This window comes from Peromyscus eremicus, chromosome 1 (assembly GCF_949786415.1).
Source record: "Peromyscus eremicus chromosome 1, PerEre_H2_v1, whole genome shotgun sequence".
Lineage (NCBI taxonomy): Eukaryota > Metazoa > Chordata > Mammalia > Rodentia > Cricetidae > Peromyscus > Peromyscus eremicus.
In genome coordinates, this window is record NC_081416.1 from 167,813,804 (window position 1) to 167,832,696 (window position 18,893).

The 18,893-nt window shown below is 39.5% G+C and overlaps 1 protein-coding gene across 1 annotated transcript in view; it reads right to left on the reverse strand.

Moving 5' to 3' along the window:
* The window catches only part of LOC131895276 (carcinoembryonic antigen-related cell adhesion molecule 1-like), a 54,322-nt gene that overhangs the window by 18,828 nt on the left and 16,601 nt on the right, over positions 1–18,893 (reverse strand). The window contains exon 3 of the mRNA XM_059245745.1: positions 3,686–3,961. Coding sequence (XP_059101728.1) covers positions 3,686–3,961 — 276 coding nt within the window. The remainder of the gene's footprint in view (positions 1–3,685; positions 3,962–18,893) is intronic.

An 18,893-nucleotide genomic window follows, 5' to 3' on the forward strand; every position in this document is an offset into this window, starting at 1 on the left:
TGATAGAAGTCCAGCTTACTATAACAAAGGCCACACATGGAAACCCACAGGCCAACATCATATTAAATGGGGAGACTGACCCTTTCTCTCTAATATCAGGAAGAACACACGATGCTGCTGTGACCACTTCTGTTCAAGAGACTCTTAAGAATGCTACACACAGCCATTAGGTTAGACAATGAAATGAAGGTACCCAATTATGAGGTATAAATAGATAGATAGGGAAAGAGAGGAGAGAGAGAGAGAGAGAGAGATATGATAGATAGATAGATAGATAGATAGATGACAAGGATTTGTTCATAGAAAATCCTTAACATTGTACAAAAAGTTCTCAGAACTAAATGTGTAAAACTAGCAAAATTGTTGGCTAATGAAAACAACATGCCCAAGAGAGATGTATTTCTGTATACTAATATTGACCATGAACAATTAGATTTTTTATTTTCCTGGCAGTAGTGCAGCTTGAACCTATGACCTGTGCATGCCTGGCAAGGGTTTAGCCCCTGAGCAACAGTCCTAGCCTTAACAGTGAATAATTGGAAAAAAACGAAGAAAGTATTTATTCATGAGAGCACCAAAAGGAATAAAATACTTAGAATTAACTCCACCAAGAAGATAAAAGACTTGCACTCAGCAAACTCCCAAATAAGAGATGATGAAAGAAGACAAGAAATGACAGCCATTGGGGTTGATGGGTTGGAAGACTTAATCTCATTATTACTGTTGTTCTGCAGTACTGGGATTGAACCCAGGGCTTTGTGCATGGTAAGCAATACTCTACTATTGAGCTGTATTCTAAGGTCTGCCTTTTAATGTTTATTTAGAAACATGATGTCACTAAATTAACCAGGCTGGCCTGAATGGTTGTGGTAGGCATGCTTAGAACTTTGGTACTCCTGTCTCAGCTTCTTGAGTGGCTGGAATTACAGGCATGAGCCAGCTTGTCTGAAACTTTTTTTTAAATAGATGACAATATCACTGAATGTAGTCTATCAGTTCTATGCACATCAGATCAAAACCCCAGTGGCATTTTTGCACAGAAATAGAAAAGTCCATTCTAGCTGTCCTGGAACTCACTATATAGATGAGGCTGGCCTCCAACTCCCAGAGATCCACCTGTCTCTGCTCCCAAGAGCTGGGGTTAGAGGCAAGTACCATACCTGGCTTTAAAAGTATCTTGAAAAAGAAAAAGGAATAAAATTGCAGGACATCCTGCATGATTTCATAATTTTAGTACAAAGCTGCAACAATCAAAATAGTCTACTGCTGACATAAAGGCAGACATACAGATCAGTGAAATAGAATCGGAAAGTCCAGAATTGCTCATGCACCCTGGCCATGATTAAAGATTAGTTGATACAATCAATATGTGTGTTTATGGGGCACAGTTTTGCATATATATTATAATGTGTGTCAGATCTGAGTAGAAGGCGTATCCACCATTTCATCTGTCACTTTTTCTGTTTGTTACAAACATACATTTCTGCTGGCTCTTTTGAATTACTAGGTGTGAAACAGAGTTGCCCTATTATTGGTGAAATTATTAAGGCCACTCCACGTAGTTAAAAGGAGATTTATTTAATGGCGTAACTTACAAATTAAGGGATAGGTAGGTCACGGGGTCTGGGGAAGGTGTATCGCAGTCCAGCAGTGTTCTATGGAGCTCTGCTTGGCCCACCTCCACCATCCTGGGTCCTGGAACCGAGAGAGTGCTCCCGGATCCAGATCTCAGGTCTCCAGGCGCCTCCCTTGGCCCCGCCTTGTAGGCATGACAGTTGCCGAAGTGTCAGTGGGGGTTAGAACTTCCAGATCAAAGCTGGAATGGCTACCCACTACATCCTATTGAGTTAAAAAACTTGGAAGGCATTCTTGCTGTCCATCTGACCCTCAGATGAGTTTTAATCAGGCTGCTAAGATTGTTCAAGAATGGAGGAATAATCAGTTAAACAAGGGATGTTGGGAAAATGGGATATCTAGGTAAAAGAATGAAGTTAAGCCTTCACCTAACAACATATAAAAATCAACTCTAAATGGATCAAAGACCTAAAATGGATCAGAGCTGAAAGTCATCAGACTTTTAGGAGACAGGATGAAAGCATCTTGAAACTGGATTTTGAATGGTGTTTTTGTTATGATGCCAGATGCATCATATGGGCCTTTTGGCTGCTTATATGTCTCTACAGAAGATGCATGTTTGGTACCTGAGGAGAACAGAAGAGGGTGTTGAATTTCTTGGAACTTAGTTACAGACAGTAATAAGCTGCCATGTGGGTGCTGGGAATTGAACCCCTGTCCTTTGGAAGAGCAGCTAGGGCTCTTAAATATTGAGCTATCTCTCCAGTTCCATAAACCATATATATATATATATATATATATATATATATATATACACACACACACACACACACACACACACACACACACACACACATACTACTACACACCACAAAAAACAGTCATCAGAAAAAAGAGTCTTGTGCAATGAGGTCATGCTGCAAATGTCAACATGAGTACAAGAAACTCAGTATATGGGCCAACATGGCTCAGTTGGGAAGAGTGCCTATTGTACTCCCTCTCATTACCTATCCCCAACTGTTACACAGAAATAAATGCACAAACAAATGTGGGTCAGTGAAATGGCTTAGAAGATAAAGGGCTGGTTCACCCACCTGAGTTCAATCCCCTGTCCCTGGAGAACTGGCTCCTACAAATTGTCCCCTGACCTCCACACATGGCTGTGGGACATGCACACGAATAAATATGCAAACATAGTAAGAAACTTAATACAGGTCCTTTCTATCTATGGATTTGGTATTTAGGGATTGAAACCTTGAAAACAAATTACGTGGAAAAGTATCTCTACAGTGATAAATGTGTTGTTTCCTCCTATCATGGTCCTGTACTCAACACAATAAGACTATTGTCAACTTGGCCCCAGTTAAAAAAAAAAGACTAGTGTCTATGCAGTATGCATACTAGGTATTGGAAATAATCTGAAGAAGATTTAAATGTGTAGGAGGAGGTATAGAGTAACATGAATATTTTACTGTGTGTCTGACTCAGACCCTAAACTCTTAATCGCTTTGCATGTCTATTTATTTGCTATAAAGACATCTACTGTTATTATGTAGAGTGTCTCACAATGTAATCTGGGCTGGCCTTGTACTTCTTTTTCTTTTATTAAGAGATTTTCTATTCATTTTACATACCAACCACAGATTCCCCTTTCCTCCGCCTCCTAACCCCAGCCTTCCTTCCCAAACAACCTCCCCATTTCCACCTCCTCCAAAGCAAGGTCACCCATGGGGAATCAGCAGAACCTGATACATTCAGTTGAGTGGAATTGTACTTCTATGCCTCCTGCTTCATGATCTCTCTCTTTTGAGACAGGGTCTCACTATGTAGCTCTGGCTAACCTGAAACTGGCTACAAAGACCAGGGTGGTTGGGAACTCATAGAGATCCAACTGTCTCTGCCTCTGGTGCGCTGGGGTTAAAGGCATGCAGCACTGTGCTCAGCTTGCTTGGTGTGTTATCATGAGATTAACATGCATCCATCACCGTGCTGGCTGTATCTTGAACCATGTTTTTCCTTCTTGTGACTTTTACCCATTCTGTACTCTGTTGATAAAGAAATTGCCCCCACCCCAACACTATGGAGTAAGGAGGGAACAGAGGTCACTTACGTATTATGTCCAGCTGGATGGGGTCACTCCTCTTGGAACTGATTTGATTGGATACGTCACACTGATAGTCCCCGGAATCCTCACTCTTCACAGAGTCTATTTGGAGGGTGCTGTTGTCCTGGGACAGCCTTACCCTGTCTGTGAGCTCCACAGTGTGGCCTTTGAAAAACCAATGGATGGAGATATCCGTGTCATTTGACAAGCAGGTGAGGAACACAGAGATCATATCTTTGAGTGTGGTGTTGGTGACTTGGATGAAGGGTAGAGTCACTGGATCTGTGGATAAATAATGGAGGGGAACAGCTGAGAGTCCTTCACCCTCAGAGATCTCATCCAGCTCACAGGGCCCATAGAATGAAGTGGCCCTCTGCAAGATCATATGTTTGGTTTCAAGATATGTTCTGTAAGGAGAGAGCTGAGTCTTACTCCTACCAAGATCACCCACAGTGAAACTGACTCAGGGTGTTTGTGTAGATTCTAAACTGGATCCTCTTTACACCACATGTCCAGAAATCTCATGGTGGAGGGAATGTATTTCCCAATGATTTTTGTGGGAATTCTTGCTCACACTTTTGGTAACTGTGAACAGTCAGGTCCCTCTTTTATGAAATAGCCTTCTGTTTGTCTTTTATTAAATAATTTGTCATGGGGTTAAGATGGCCCACATAATCTTAAAGGTGTTAAAGGCTAGACCTAGGACTGGGAGAAATCCCTGGCTGAAGATTTTCTGTTTGTAGAAAAAAATGTATTTCCTGCCCCATGGATATGGATTAAATACTACAGAGAAGAAGTGAATAATCACAGTGCTGAACAAAGCCTGCCACTCTAATTCTCAGTACTGATTTTTTTGAGACAGGGTCTCAATGTACAGTCCTAGCTTGATTGGAACTTGCTATGTAGACCAGTCTGGCCTCCAACTCACACTATCTACCTCCCTCTCATTCCTCAGTGCTGGCATCAAAGGTGTGTGCCACCACACTCAGCTGACATTTGTTTTTTGGACCTTGAAGAGTAAGCAAAAGAACATCATCAACTGTCAGTGACACGGTTCACCCTGACTCAGAACAGGGCTCCCAGGCACCTTCTATACCCACTCTTCCCATTCCCTGGAGTCAGACTTGAGTCACCCATCTGACCCATGAGACAGGAGCAGACCTGGGATCAGAGGTCTAGTCTGAATCTGTGGGAGATTTTTTTCCTCACATTTGGAGAAAAAGAATGTGAGCACCATTGAAATCACTGGGTGCTCCTTCTACATCATGGAGGTCAGAAAATGAAAATGGAGAGGACAGGAAAGGTTGTATTAGGCACAGAAAGAAATCTTGATCTTGAGGTTCTCCTAACCCTGGAAAGTCCTTCACACAACCAAAGGCTTTCCAAGACTGGGAGAACCTCCTTCTCACATTGCAAGCTCCATCCCTCTCAGCCAGAAACCAGAGAACCAGGAGGCCATTAGACATAGGGATGGAGCAGAAGGCTTGAGGAAGACTGAGTTTTGCTTGTTCCCATAGATATGGGCTGGAAATTAAAAGCTTCTGCACCTTCCCAGAAAGCCAAAAGACTCCACTCCAAACCTGGTGCTGATATTTCAGAGATCCACTTACTAAGGACTGTAATGTTCTTGACTGTGGTCTAATTTACTCCAGGGAAAAAGTTATAGATGAAGCAGGAATAGGATCTGTTATTATTAGTATTGATGTTGGGGATAAAGAGCTCTTGGGAGAATGACTGGAGCTGTGTGGCAGGAGAGGCTGAGGTTTGTCTTTGAATGGAAATGAATATTTGAGTGGGATCTGATCGAGACATTTGGACCATCTGGAGCAAACAGAACAAAGCCACACATGATGTCAGCAGAGGGAAAGGGAAATCCTGGTCTCTAGACAGCCATAGTATCTCTTTGAGTTGTGTTTTAACCTTAATTAAGCAGATTTCCACCAGAATTGGAGTGCAGATTAGTGGAAGAGTACTCATTCAGCATGCACAAGCCCTGATCTATCTCAAGCACAACACACAAACATCCCCTCTGCATACTCATATGTGCACTGAGCCTGAGTCTAACATGTTCCCTGTCTCCATCACCATGAGCCTCTCTAGGCAGAAGTCCCTGCAGCTCATTCAAGCTTAATGCTGTGCCTGTCCACATATGCTTGGGCTGGGCCAGGCTGCCCTGGCAGCCTAGGTATCTGTATGGTAGGTCTGTATCATGAATCCAAGGGGACCAGGACTGAGTATGGTAGCTCTAGCTCTCTGTATTTAGGTAGTTGGGGCCAGGATGAATCAGAAAATACTTACATGTAATGTTCAGAGTGAATGGGTCACTTGGGGAGGCACTCACTGAGTTCCAGGTCACATTCATAGGGTCCTGTATCAGTCTTCACAACACTGAGTAAAGTGAGAGTCCTGTTGTCTTCAGAGAGCTTTAGCCTGTCCTCTTCTGAGAGGCTTTGGTCATTTATCCTCCAAGGTAGATTATGTTCTGAGTCATAGGCTCACACATTAATGCTACTGAGTCCTCAACCTCCATGGGATTGGAATTGCTGGTTGTGATTTTGGCCTTGGGTATCAATTGCAGTGCTAACCACAGAGAGAAGATTGCCCTGTGTAGTACCTCTGGTTCTTGCAAGGGTGTCTTTCAACCAAAGATAGTCTCTTATCTCTCCACCAACCCTGATCCTTAAGGAATCAGTCAGGAAGCAAATTAAAAGCAGATGGAGTGGCTGAGTGCTCAGAGATAATGGGGCCTCCTGTGCTGTGTATGAGAGAATCAAGGACTTTCTCATGAGAGAACTGGGCTGCAGCGTTTGGTGATGGTCAGACTCAAGACTTGGAATCAGAGACCTCATTTTATCTCCTGGTCCTCACTGACCCATTGCCTGCTTTGAGATACAAGGTTCAAGTCCCTCCAGCTGCACTGTCCTCCACTACTCAGCGTAGAACAGTGCTCTCCAAGCCTTTGCTGTCCAGGGCTGTCCTACAGATAGGCTATGATTAGTCTTCCAATTGAGCTTCCCTGAGAAACCTGACAGCCTGTCAGAGATCTCATACAGCTCAGGATCTGTCTGACATTTAGGTCAGGCTTGGCCACAGGTGGGTTGTTCTTGTCAGGTGTTTGAAGGTGATTGACATGAATCTGGGAACCCTATACGAATCCTGACTCTATGAAATGATCAGAAGAGCAAAGACCACCTAGTAGGTCTCCAGGATGGAAACCTGGAGATTTAGTTTTGGACAGATAGCTTGTGCCACTGATGGCCTACGTGACCCTGACTCAGTGACTGTGTTTCCTGTCTCAGTTTCCCTATAATAGGATACATGATAAATGATCATTGCTATGCCTGCAAGTTAACCTTAAATGTGAACAATGATCTGACCTTCCACCAAGCAGTGTCTATTAGTATTTGCCTGCAAGAGATAATCCCTGGACTGGGTATGGAGAGATGGCTCAGGGGTTAAGAGCACTGGCATCTCTTCTAGAGGTCTTGAGTTCAATTCCCAACAACCACATGGTGGCTTACAACCATCTATAATGAAATATGTTGCCTTTTTCTGGTGTGCAGGCAGAACACTGTAAAATAAATAAATAAATAAATAAATAAATAAATAAATAAATAAATAAATAGATAGGCAAAACTGGCTGTGGGAAGGAACCACCAAGGAGCTGTCAGTAGCAAGATGTAAATTTCACATTGGAGAGAGGAGCAGGTTAGAAGTAACCCATAGAAGATTGTAGTCAATGGCAGTGTATTTCAGAGTAGCCAAGACAAATTTCCAATGTCTCACCATAATGAATGGGAGATAAATGGGGTAGTGAATGTGAAATAGTTGACTTAACCATTATGTCTTGTATACAGATGTCAAAGATCTCACTCTATTTCTCCAGACTATGTACAGTTGGGACCCCAGATAAAGCACTATTAACAAGTAAAAGACCATGGATCAACAAAGTGGAAAGATCATTTTCAAGTGCCAAAAAATGTTACGTATTGTACATTTGAACATGGGCCACAATATATAAAGAACTCTCACAGTTCAACAATAGTAACAATAAAAACCACAAGCAGCTCAATCCAAAAAGAAGAAAAAGACCTGACATTTCTTTTAAGGAAAGAGGAACCGGTGACCAATAACGACATGCTGCTTAGTTTTTGTCTATTTGACAGACTAAATTCACATGGAAAGAGAAAACCACATTTGAGGTATCGCCTCTATCACAATGGCCAGACAGACTGCAGACACTAAGAGACCATGGATGGCAACCAGACTATTATACTCAACAAAACTCTGAATCAACATAGACAGAGTAAACAAAATATTCCATGATAAAACCATATTTAAACAATATCTCTCCACAAATCCAACCCTACAGAAAGCACTAGAAGGAAAAATTCAACCTAAGGAAGTTAGATACACCCATGAAAACACAGGCAATAGATACCACACCAACAAATACCAAAGAAGGGAAATTTACAACACTACAACCAAAAAATAATAGGAATTAACAATCACTGGTCATTAATATCCATTACTATCAATGGTCTCAATTCACCTATAAAAAGACACAGGCTAACAGAATGGATACAAAAACAAGATACATCCTTCTGCTGCATACAAGAAACATACCTCAACTTCAAAGACAGACACTACCTCAGAATAAAAGGCTGGGAAAAGACTTTCCAATCAAAGGGACTTAAGAAGCAAGCTGGTATAACTATCCTAATATCTAATAAAATAGGCTTCAAACTAGAATCAATCGAAACAGATTGGGAAGGACATTACATATTTATCACAGGGAAAATTCGATAAGATGAAATCTCAATCCTGAATGTCTATGTCCCAAATACAAGAGTGCCCATATTTGTAAAAGAAACATTACTAAAATTTAAATTGCACATTAAACCCCATACACTAGTAGTGGAGACTTCAACACCCTACTCTCAGCAATGGACAGGTCTGCCAGACAGAAATTTAACAGAGAAATAGGGAACAAACAGACATTATGACTCAAATGGACTTAATAGATATCTACAGAATATTCCACTCTAACACAACAGAATATACCTTCTTTTCAGCACCCCATGGAACCTTCTTGAAAATCAACCACATGCTTGGTCACAAAACAAATCTCAAAAGATAAAAAAAAAAAAAACAAACTGAAATAACCTCTTGTATCTTATCAGACCACCACAGCTTAAAGTTAGATTTCAACAACAACAAAAATTACAGAAAGCCTACAATCTCATGGAAACTGAATAATGCCCAATTGAATCACCAATGGGTCAAGGAAGAAATAAAGAATGAAATTAAAGATTTCCTAGAATTCAATGTAAATGAATGTACAACATACCCAAAATTATGGGACACTATGAAAACAGTGCTAAAAGAAAAATTCATAGCACTAAATGCCCACAAAAAGAAGATAGAGAAATCTCACACTAGCGACTTAACAGCACACCTAAACACTCTAGAACAAAAAGAAGCAAACTCACCAAGGAGAAACAAACACCAGCAAATAATCAAATTGAGTGCTGAAATCAATAAAATAGAAACAAAGAGAACAATATGAAGAATCAATGAAACAAAGAATTTGTTCTTTGAGAAAATCAACAAGATAGACAAGCCCTTATCGAAATTGACCAAACAGCAGAGAGAGAGAGAGAGAGAGAGAGAGAGAGAGAGAGAGAGAGAGAGAGAGAGAGAATCCAAATTAACAAAATCAGAAATGAAAAGCGAGACATAACAACAGACAGTGAGAAAATCCAAAGAATCATCAGATCGTACTTCAAAAACTTGTACTCCACAACATTGGAAAATCTGAAAGAAATGGATGATTTTCTGGATAGGTACCACACACCAAGTTAAATCAACACCAGATAAACAATTTAAATAGACCAGTAACCCCTAAGGATATAGAAACTGTCATAAAAAGTCTCCCAACTAAAAAAGCCCAGGACCAGATGGTTTCAGCACAGAATTCTACCAGATCTTCAAAGAGTAGATAATGCCGATACTCTTTAAATTGTTTCACACAATAGAAACAAAAGGAATGTTATCAAACTCCTTCTATGAAGCTACAATTAACCCTGATTCCAAAGCCAAACAAAGATGCAACAAAGAAAGAGAACTACAGACCACTCTCCCTCATGAACATTGATGCAAAAATACTCAATAAAATACTGGCAAACAAACTCCAAGAACATATCAAAACAATTATTCACCATGATCAAGTAGGCTTCATCCCAGGGATGCAAGGGTGGTTCAACATACAAAAGTCCATCAATGTAATATGCCATATAAACAAACTGAAAGAAAAAGACCACATGACCATCTCACTAGATGCTAAAAACGCCTTTGACAAAATCCAACACCCCTTCATGATAAAGGTCTTGGAGAGATTAGGAATACAGGGAACATTCCTAAACATAATAAAGGCAATTTACAACAAGCCAATAGTCAACATCAAAGTAAATGGAGAGGAAATCAAAGCGATTCCACTAAAATCAGGAACAAGACAAGGCTGTCCACTCTCTCCATACTTATTCAATATATTTCTATCCAGAGCAATAAGCCAACGTAAGGAGATCAAGGGGATACAAACTGGAAAGGAAGAAGTCAAGCTTTCACTACTTGCAGATGACATGATAGTATACATAAGTGAACCCAAAAATTTGACGAAGGAACTCATACAGCTTATAAACACCTCCAGCAATATAGCAGAACACAAAATTAACTCAAAAAAATCAGTAGCCCTCCTATATACAAATGACAAAGGCCTGAGAAAGAAATCAGAGAAACATCACCCCTTACAATAACCACAAATGATATAAAATACCTTGGGGTAACTCTAACTAAATATGCAAAGGACCTGTTTGACAAGAACTTTAAGTCCCTGAAGAAAGAAACTGAAGAAGATGTCAGAAAATGGAAAGATCTCCCATGCTCATGGATAGGTAGGATTAACATAGTAAAAATGGCAATCATACCAAAAGCAATCTACAGATTCAATGCAATCCCCATCAAAATCCCAAAACAATTCTTCACAGACCTAAAAAACAATACTCAACTTCATAGGGAAAAACAGAAAACTCAGGACAGCAAAAGAATCCTGTACAATAAAACAACTTGTGGCGGTATCACAATCCCTGACTTCAATCTCTACTGTAGAGCTACAGTAATGAAGACAGCTTGGTACTGGCAAAAAAACCAACATGTGGACCAATGGAACTGAACTGAAGACCCTGACACTAATCTGCACACCTATGAACATATGATTTTTGACAAAGAAGCCAAAACTGTACAATGGAAAAAAGAAAGCATCTTCAACAAATGATGCTGACATAATTGGATGTCAACATGTAGAAGACTACAAATAGATCTGTATCTGTCACCATGCACAAAACTTAAGTACAAGTAGATCAAAGACCTCAACATAAATGCAGTTACTCTGAACCTGATAGAAGAGGAAGTAGGAAGTAGTCTTGAACTCATTGGTACCAGAGATCACTTCCTTAATATAACACCAGTAGCACAGACACTGAGAGAAACAATTAACAAATGGGACCTCTTAAAACTGAGAGGCTTTTGTAGGGCAAAGGACATGGTCAACAAGACAAAGTGATAGCTTACAGAATGGGAAAAGATCTTCACCAACCCCACTTCTGACAGAGGGCTGATATCCAGAATATATAAAGAACTCAAGAAATTAGACATCAAAATACACAACAATCCAATTAAAAAATGGGCTATAGAGCTAAACAGAGAATTCTCATTAGAAGAAGCTCAAATGGCTGAAAGACATTTAAGGAATTGCTCAACATCCTTAGTCATCAGAGAAATGCAAATCAAAACGACTCTGAGACACCACCTTATGCCTGTCAGAATGGCTAACATCAAAAACACTGAAGACAGCTTATGTTGGAGAGGATGTGGAGCAAGGGGAATACTCCTCCACTGTTGGTAGGAATGCAAATTTGTAGACCAACTTTGGAAATCAATATGGTGCTTTCTTAGAAAATTGGGAATCAACCTCCCTCAAGACTCAGCTATACCACTCTTGAGCATATATCAAAGGAATGATCAATCATACCACAAGGACACATGCTCAACTATGTTCATAGTAGCATTATTCATAATAGCCAGAACCTGAAAACAACCTAGATGCCCTTCAACTGAAGAATGGATAAACAAATCATGGTACATATACACAGTGGAGTACTACTCAGCTGAGAAAAAACAATGATATCATGAGGTTTGTGGGCAAATGGATGGAACTAGAAAAAATCATCCTGAGTGAGGTAACCCAGACTCAGAAAGACAAACACGGTATGTACACACTCCTAAGTTGATACTAGATGTAAAGCAAAGGATAACCAGACTGCAACTCACAACTCCATGGAGGCTACCTAGTAAAGAGAATCCTGAGAAAGACACAGGGATTGCCCAATGACAGAGAAATGGATGAGATCTACACAAGCAAACTGGGGGAGGGGGTGAATGGAGGGCAAGGGTCAGGGAAAAGAGAGCTTAGGGGAGAGGAAGGTCACAGCTGGATCAGGAGCAGAGTGTGAGAACACAGAGTGAGATACCATGATGAATGAGGACCTCATGGGAATAGAAAGAAGCAGAGTGCTAGAGAAGTCCCCAGAAATCCACAAAGATACCTCCACAGTAGACTACTGGATATGATCGAGAGGGTGCCTGATCTGACCTGCTCTGGTGATCAGATGGCCGAACACCCTGGCTGTTATGGTAGAACTCTCATCCAGTGTCTGATGGAAGCAGATGCAGAGATCCATGGATGAGCCCCAGGTAGAAGTTCAATTGGTGAGAGAGAGAGAGAGAGAGAGGAGGGATTGTATGAGCAATAGATATTGAGACCATGATTGGAAAAAGCACAGGAACATATGGTGATATTTTATTTTGTACTAAAATGTTATTTGTATGTTAATAAATAAAGTTGCCCAAGGGTCAGAGCTATTAACAAGCCATAGAAAAGCTGGGTGGTGATGGTGCATGCCTTTAATCCCAGCACTTGGTAGGCAGAGCTAGGTAGATCTGTGTGTTCAGGGATACAGCCAGCATTGGAGACACACGCCTTTAATCTCAATACCAACCATAGAAGACCTGGAGGTCTGTACAGACAGGCAGTGATGAGGTGGTTATGTGGTCGGGTTTACAACCAATGAGAAGGCAGAACTGAAAGTCTTCATAAAGACTTTAACACAGGAAGTAGCTCTCTTTCGGAGAGGTAGGACCACCACAGGAGGAAGGGTAAGGTTTTAGCTCTTAGCTCTGACCTCTTGGCTTTCTTCTTTGCATTGGTTTTTTGTACCTTATTTAATAAGATGGTTGGTTACATCTACATTTGGTGCCCAATGTGACAAGAATCCATTAAAAACTGCTTGGCTTGGCTTGGCGGCAGGTCTGGTTTCTGGCCTGGGTGGCCTGTCTCCCTAGCTCGGGCCCAGGTCTGACTGACCCGCAGCTGGAGTTACTTGCTTAAAGCCGGTGCTACAAACAACTCAGACCTGCCCTGCCGAACAGGGCTCCTGCCGTAAAGCCAACATATGTGGTCAGGGCTTAAGGAAGCCAAAGCCCAGACTTGACTCGGCTCAAGCGGGAAAAATGTGGCTGGATTTAAGCTTTTAGTCAGAACTTGTGGCTATGCTTTCTTGCTCTCTCTCTCTCTCTCTCTCTCTCTCTCTCTCTCTCTCTCTCTCTGGATTCACACCTCGGACACTAGGTGGCTGTTTTGAAATTACCTCGGATTTCTACTAATCTACGCAGACTTGGTAAGTCAATTAAGATATTTATTTAAAAGAGAATTTTTTTTCTACATTAAAAAAACTGGGCTTTATGTGTACACTGGAAGAAAATTGAGCTTTGTCTGAAATTTTAGGCAGTCTGACAATGGAACAACTATATGAGAAGATTAATATTGATCGAATTATGCAGTTTATTACTTTTCTTATCCTCATTTTACTATTTAAAAAGATAGTCAATTTAAGTGCCAGGATACGTCTTAGAAAAACCTGTTAAACCTGTAAAAATGAATTATAGAGAAATTCAAATTCAGACAGAAGTAATTAACAGTGAATTTGTTTCAAAATTGGATCATAAGGTTACAGAAAGAAAGCCTGTTTTCACACAATCACCCTTAATTTGTCCGGTAGCCATACAGCCGCTACCTGGTGAAGAGAATGGACAAAATACTTGGATTCCAATTGAAATGTTAGACTTATGAAGATTTAAGGAGCCATACATAGCACCTTATGGCATGCATTCCCCATATGTAAATCAAATGTTAAACTCCTGGTCAACTTATAATAGGATTCTACCACAGGACTGGCAGGAGCTGGCACAGAGCCCGGACAAAATCTCCAGTGGAAAATATGGTTCAAGGAGGAGACTAAAAATATAGAAAAACAATGGAGGGATAAAGGAATACAAGTCTGCCAGGATCAGCTTATTGGAGAAGGCCAATATGCTTCAGTACAAACACAATGTTTATATGATGTCTAAACCCTAATTATATGTCAAATGGCAGCCTTGATTGCATGGGACAGAGTTGAGGAACCAGGAAAAAAACTGAGTCATTTACAAAGGTTATACAGGGCCCAAAAGAATCTTTCACAGATTTCTTACAAAGATTGACTTCAGCAGTAAAGAGAATGGTCCCGAATTCAGAGACTAGTCAGATAATAATTGAATCTTTGGCCTTTGAGAATGCAAATGCAGCATGCAAAAGAATAATCAGGCTGTTAAAGGCAGGATCTGCATCCTTGGAAGATTGGATTAGAGATACGGTTAATGTTGAGGCTCATGACCATGATGATATGTGGGTAAGAGAAGCAATTTCAAAAGGTTTGAGGAACTTTAGATGTTTTGGATGTGGAAAACAAAAACATTTGAAAAGGGACTGTAAACAGGTTGTTCCTAGAAACAATGTTTCTTCAAGGAACAATGGCAACAGAATGCCCCTTCCTTATGGAGTATGCAGAAGGTGTGGTAAGGGGAAACACTGGACCAACGTACGTAGATCAACAAGGGACAGACAGGGTAATCCTTTGCCTTGGTCTTCGGGAAACTCCCAGAGGGGCCCCAGGCAGGCCCCCACAGTAAATCCAGTTCAAACCTTTCCTGCAGTTGTAGAGGAAACCCCTACTCAAAGCAACTAAATAACCAAATGCCTATTGGAATAAATCATGCTGGTTGGGATGATGAAACAGAGAGAATTGGAAATTCAGGAAAAAACATAAAGAAATTTTTTTGGTAAACTTCTATTAATGAACAAAGACCAAAATTAACAATAAAAATAAATGGTGTTTTGTTGTCTGGTCTGGTAGACACAGGTGGAGACATTACCATAATTGCACCAGAATTTTGGCATCCAACTTGGCTTCTTCAGGAGGTAAACGTTCAACTGTTGGGAATTGGGACATTATCTCCAGTGAAACAGAGTGCAAGATGGCTCGAATGTATAGGTCCAGAAAGACAGAGAGGAAAATTAAAACCATATGTGGCTAACATAGCTATGTACCTGTGGGGTCGAGACTTGTTGCAACAATGGAATATTCAGATTAACATCCCTCCAATCTCAGAAACAAATCATAAAACTAGTACATGTTTCTGAGAGAAATATTAGAAGATATTATTCTAATGAGTGTTCACCAGCCATCCATATTATACAAGAACAGGGCACAACAACTGATAATCTTCCAAAAACACCAACAGCTCTACCTTTAAAATGGTCAACAGACAAGCCTGTATGGGTTCAGCAATGGCCTTTAACAACAGAGAAATTCCAGGCTTTAGAAGAGCTGGTAGAAGAGCAGTTAAATGCTCAGCATATTGAAGAATCAACTAGCCCTTGGAATTCTCCTGTATTTGTTATTAAAAAGAAATCTGGTAAATGGGGAATGGTAACAGACCTTAGAGCAATTAACAAATTAATCCAGCCAATGGGCTCTCTACAATCTGAAATTCCTTTGCCTACTCTGTTACCAAAAGGATGGCCTCTCATAGTTATTGATTTAAAAGACTGTTTCTTTTCAATACCCTTGCAAGAAAAAGACAGAGAAAGATTTGCTTTACAGTGCCTAATTATAATAATTCTCAACTGGTTAAAAGATTTCAATGGAGGGTCCTTCCACAGGGAATGTTGAATAGCCCAACGCTGTGCCAATATTTTGTACAACAGCCATTGGAAGTGATACGTAAAAAATTTCCTAAATCTATAATTTATCATTATATGGATGATATTTTACTAGCTGACTCAAATGCAGATACTTTAGAAAGAATGTTTGAAGAAGTAAAGAAAATTTTGCCTTGCTGGGGATTACAAATTGCTCCTGAAAAGATACAAAGAGGAGATTCTATTAATTATTTAGGATATAAAATAGAGCTACAAAAAATTAGACCCCAAAAGGTGCAAATTAGGAGAGATCGACTAGAGACTCTTAATGACTTTCAAAGATTATTTGGAGACATTTCTCATCTACGAACTATTGTTGGGGTAAAAAATGATGAACTGAATAATTTGTTCAAAACCTTAGAAGGTGACAAGGACTTAAATAGTCCAAAAGAATTATCACCTGAAGCTGAGAAAGAATTGGCCTTGGTAGAAAAGAAAGTGCATGAAGGGCATGTAGATCTTATTGATCCAAAGCTGGATTGCATTTTGGTTATTTTACCTTCTAGGCATTCTCCTACAGGAATATTAATGCAGAGGGAAGATATTATATTGGAATGGATATTTTTATCAAATAAACCAAATAAAAAATTAAAAACTTATGTGGAAAATATCTCTGACTTGATTTGGAAAGGAAAATTGACACTTCATCAGTTAGCAGGAATAGACCCAGCAGAAATTGTTGTACCTTTAACTAAGGAGGACATTGAAAAATTATGGATAGAAAGTGAACCTTGGCAAAAAACTTGCAGTAATTTTTTGGGAGAAATTAACAGCAAATATCCCAAAAGCAATAGAATTGATCTTATAAAGAGAGCTGATTGGATCTTGCCTCGAATTGTATGGGAAAAACCCATATCTGGAGTTTGTACATTTTATATAGATGCCAACAAACAAGGAAAGGCAGGTTACAAATCAGAAAATTTAAGTAAAGTGGTTCAAAGTCCTTACAATTCAGTTCAAAAATCAGAATTGTATGCTATTCTGTTGGTATTAATGGATTTTTCAGAACCTCTCAACATAGTAACTGACTCTCAGTATGCTGAAAGAGTAGTATTACATATTGAGACTGCAGAATTTATCCTTGATGCTTCAGAATTAACTTCAGTATTCATTCAATTACAAGATACAATCATGAAAAGGAGTCATCTTTTATATATAACTTACATCCGATCCCATACTGGTCTGCCAGGCCCTCTAGTACAAGGCAATGATGAGATTGATAAATTATTGATAGGAAATGTGCTGGAGGCCTCAGAATTTCATAAAAACATCATGTCAATAGTAAAGGTTTAAAAAAGGATTTTTCCATAACCTGGCAACAAGCCAAAGAAATAGTAAAGCAATGTCCTACTTGTTCCTTCTACAATCAAACGCCATTACCAGCAGAATGTAATCCAAAGGGTACTCAGAGGAATGAAATCTAGCAGATGGATGTGTTTCACTTTGCAGAATTTGGAAAATTGAAATATGTACACCACACCATCGATACTTATTCAGGATTTCAATGGGCAACTGCTTTGAGTTCTGAAAAAGCTGATTCTGTAATCACTCATTTGCTAGAAGTTATTGCCATCATGTGTATACCTGCACAAATTAAACTGACAATGCTTCAGCATATGTCTCTGTTAAAATGAAACAGTTTTTTGCTTATTACAATATAAAGCATATTACAGGCATACCACATAATCCTACAGGTCAAGCAGTTATAGAAAAATCAAACAGAACTCTAAAGGATATGCTAAATAAACAGAAAGGGGTAACAAACCCCCCAGAAATAGACTACATAATGCTCTATTAACTTTATATTTTCTCAATGCCAATGAGAAAGGAACAAGGCCTGCAGAGAGACATTGGATAATAGAAAAAACTACAGAATTAAATCAGCCTATATACTTTAAGGATGTGCTGACCTCAGAATGGAAACCAGGTATGTGTTACATTGGGGACAAGGTTTTGCTTTTGTTTCTACAGGAGAAGCTAAGCTGTGGGTACCATCAAAATTGATAAAGGTTCGATTTGAACAAGAGAGACATCTTAATTAAAGGAGGTGATAGTTCATCAACTAGCATGAACATCCAGTTTAAACTAACTTATACCAGTAACACATGCCTTTTCATTTAATCAGATAATAACTTGCCAAAAAGGAACCTCCCCAAAATTAGTGTTGGGGAAAGGCTTTTGTTTTTGTCTTTTAGGAGAATGAAGGTTAAGGAATCTGAAGAACACTGGACAAATGAGACAACCGAAGAAAAGGGACAAATCATCTATCCCAGGAAACAGAGTGAAATGGCGTATGGGTATATTATCTAAAAAATTTTATAAGTCTTCCTAAATGTTTGTTTCTGCTTTTCTCTAAAGATTTAACACTATTGGTCTTCTTGTAGTCCCAGTTCAATTAAAATTTAAAGCTGACTTTGGAGCTGGAGAATGGCTCTCTCCTTCTTTAAACTCAAGCATGTTGTTAAAAGGAAAATGCAAACTCCCTGTATTATGCCAGAGGAAAAGAGCCATCTTCTGCTATGGGAAAGGAGAAAAGCCAAATTAATTAAGGGACTATTTTATTACTAATCTCAACTCTTTGATTCTATTCTGAGTCTTTAAACTTTTCTTAAGGTATGAATTTTATATCAAAATTTACAAGTTTAATATATATATATATATGTATATAAATTTTAAACTTTGTTAAGATATGAATTGTCATATAGAGTCCTAACTAATTCTAGAAAGAAAAAAGGCTTCAATTAGCTGCATATATATGTCTTTGTGTTTGAGTCTCTTACCAGTTTTCTGCAGGAATTCACGGCCAGGCCTAACATCAACTGAAGTCTCCAGGAAGAAGACACAACAACAACAATTCCACATGGACAATAATAACATCACTAAGCTGACAAACATCATCTACAGATCAGCTTTGAACTACAAAGTGCTGAGAGCAATTTTGAGAGGGCTAGCTGAGATGATCCAGTCTCAAAGACTACTTGAATAAGGATTTGAGATAAACCCTGAACTTTGGCATTA